The sequence below is a fragment of the Antrostomus carolinensis genome, unplaced genomic scaffold, assembly GCF_000700745.2.
Source record: "Antrostomus carolinensis isolate BGI_N321 unplaced genomic scaffold, ASM70074v2 scaffold50857, whole genome shotgun sequence".
Taxonomy (NCBI): domain Eukaryota; kingdom Metazoa; phylum Chordata; class Aves; order Caprimulgiformes; family Caprimulgidae; genus Antrostomus; species Antrostomus carolinensis.
The window spans coordinates 1090-1955 of NW_010329037.1; the positions used below are offsets into that span (position 1 = coordinate 1090).

Genomic DNA, 866 nt, shown 5'->3' on the forward strand with positions numbered 1-866 from the left:
TGGCATCGGACCAGCTGGAGCGGAGCGGGAGCGATGCCCCCCGCGGCGTCTCATCCGCCCTCCGCGTCTGCTTCACCCGCCTGATGAAGAGCGAGAAGAAGTTCTTTGTGGACCAGCTGAACATGCTGGTGAAGAGGATCTCCCAGGAAGGTGGGTCCTCTCTGCCCTATGCGGTCCCCCAGAGTGGTTTTAGAAGGGACTGTGTTTAGGGGAGGGGACGGGGCACTTCCCAGCTCCCTCCCCAGTGTTGTGCCTGGTCTCTTCCCACTCAGCGGCAGAAGGGAAAGACACATCGGGGAGCAACGGGGACCTGCTGCTGCGTCCCAGTACCCGGGGGACATTGGCTGCTTCACCATTTATTTCCTCAACCTGGTGAGGCTGGAACCAGGAGAGGCCATGTTCCTGGGAGCCAACGAGCCCCACGCCTACCTGCATGGAGGTAAGCATCATGATGGGCTTTCCTAACCCAAGGACCCCGCAGGGACTGTCCCCCAGGGTGGCCACGGTCTTCTGCAGAAAGTTGGACCCCCCCCCGGGATGGGCAGGAGGGCTGGAGTGGGGTGACAGTGCCACCTCATCCCTGCAGACTGCGTGGAGTGCATGGCATGCTCGGATAACACGGTACGCGCCGGGCTAACCCCCAAATTCATCGACGTCCTCACCTTGTGCGAGATGCTCAACTACACGCCAGCGCCCGCCAGCTCCAAGATCTTCCCAGCTGTGCAGAGCCAGCTTGACCCCAGCGTCCACCTCTATGACCCGCCCGTGCCAGACTTTGCCATCATGAGGATAGAGGTGAGTGGCAATGGGTCCACTCTGGGGGGACATCGACTTTCCCCCCATCTTGGCTCTGCTCTTGGTTGGTG

At 61.4% G+C, this 866-nt stretch overlaps 1 protein-coding gene across 1 annotated transcript in view; it reads left to right on the forward strand.

Annotated features, from left to right (window-relative positions):
* Positions 1-866, forward strand: part of MPI (mannose phosphate isomerase) — a 2402-nt gene that overhangs the window by 993 nt on the left and 543 nt on the right. The window contains 4 exon segments of the mRNA XM_010172404.1: positions 15-150; positions 273-320; positions 323-439; positions 587-795. Coding sequence (XP_010170706.1) covers positions 15-150; positions 273-320; positions 323-439; positions 587-795 — 510 coding nt within the window.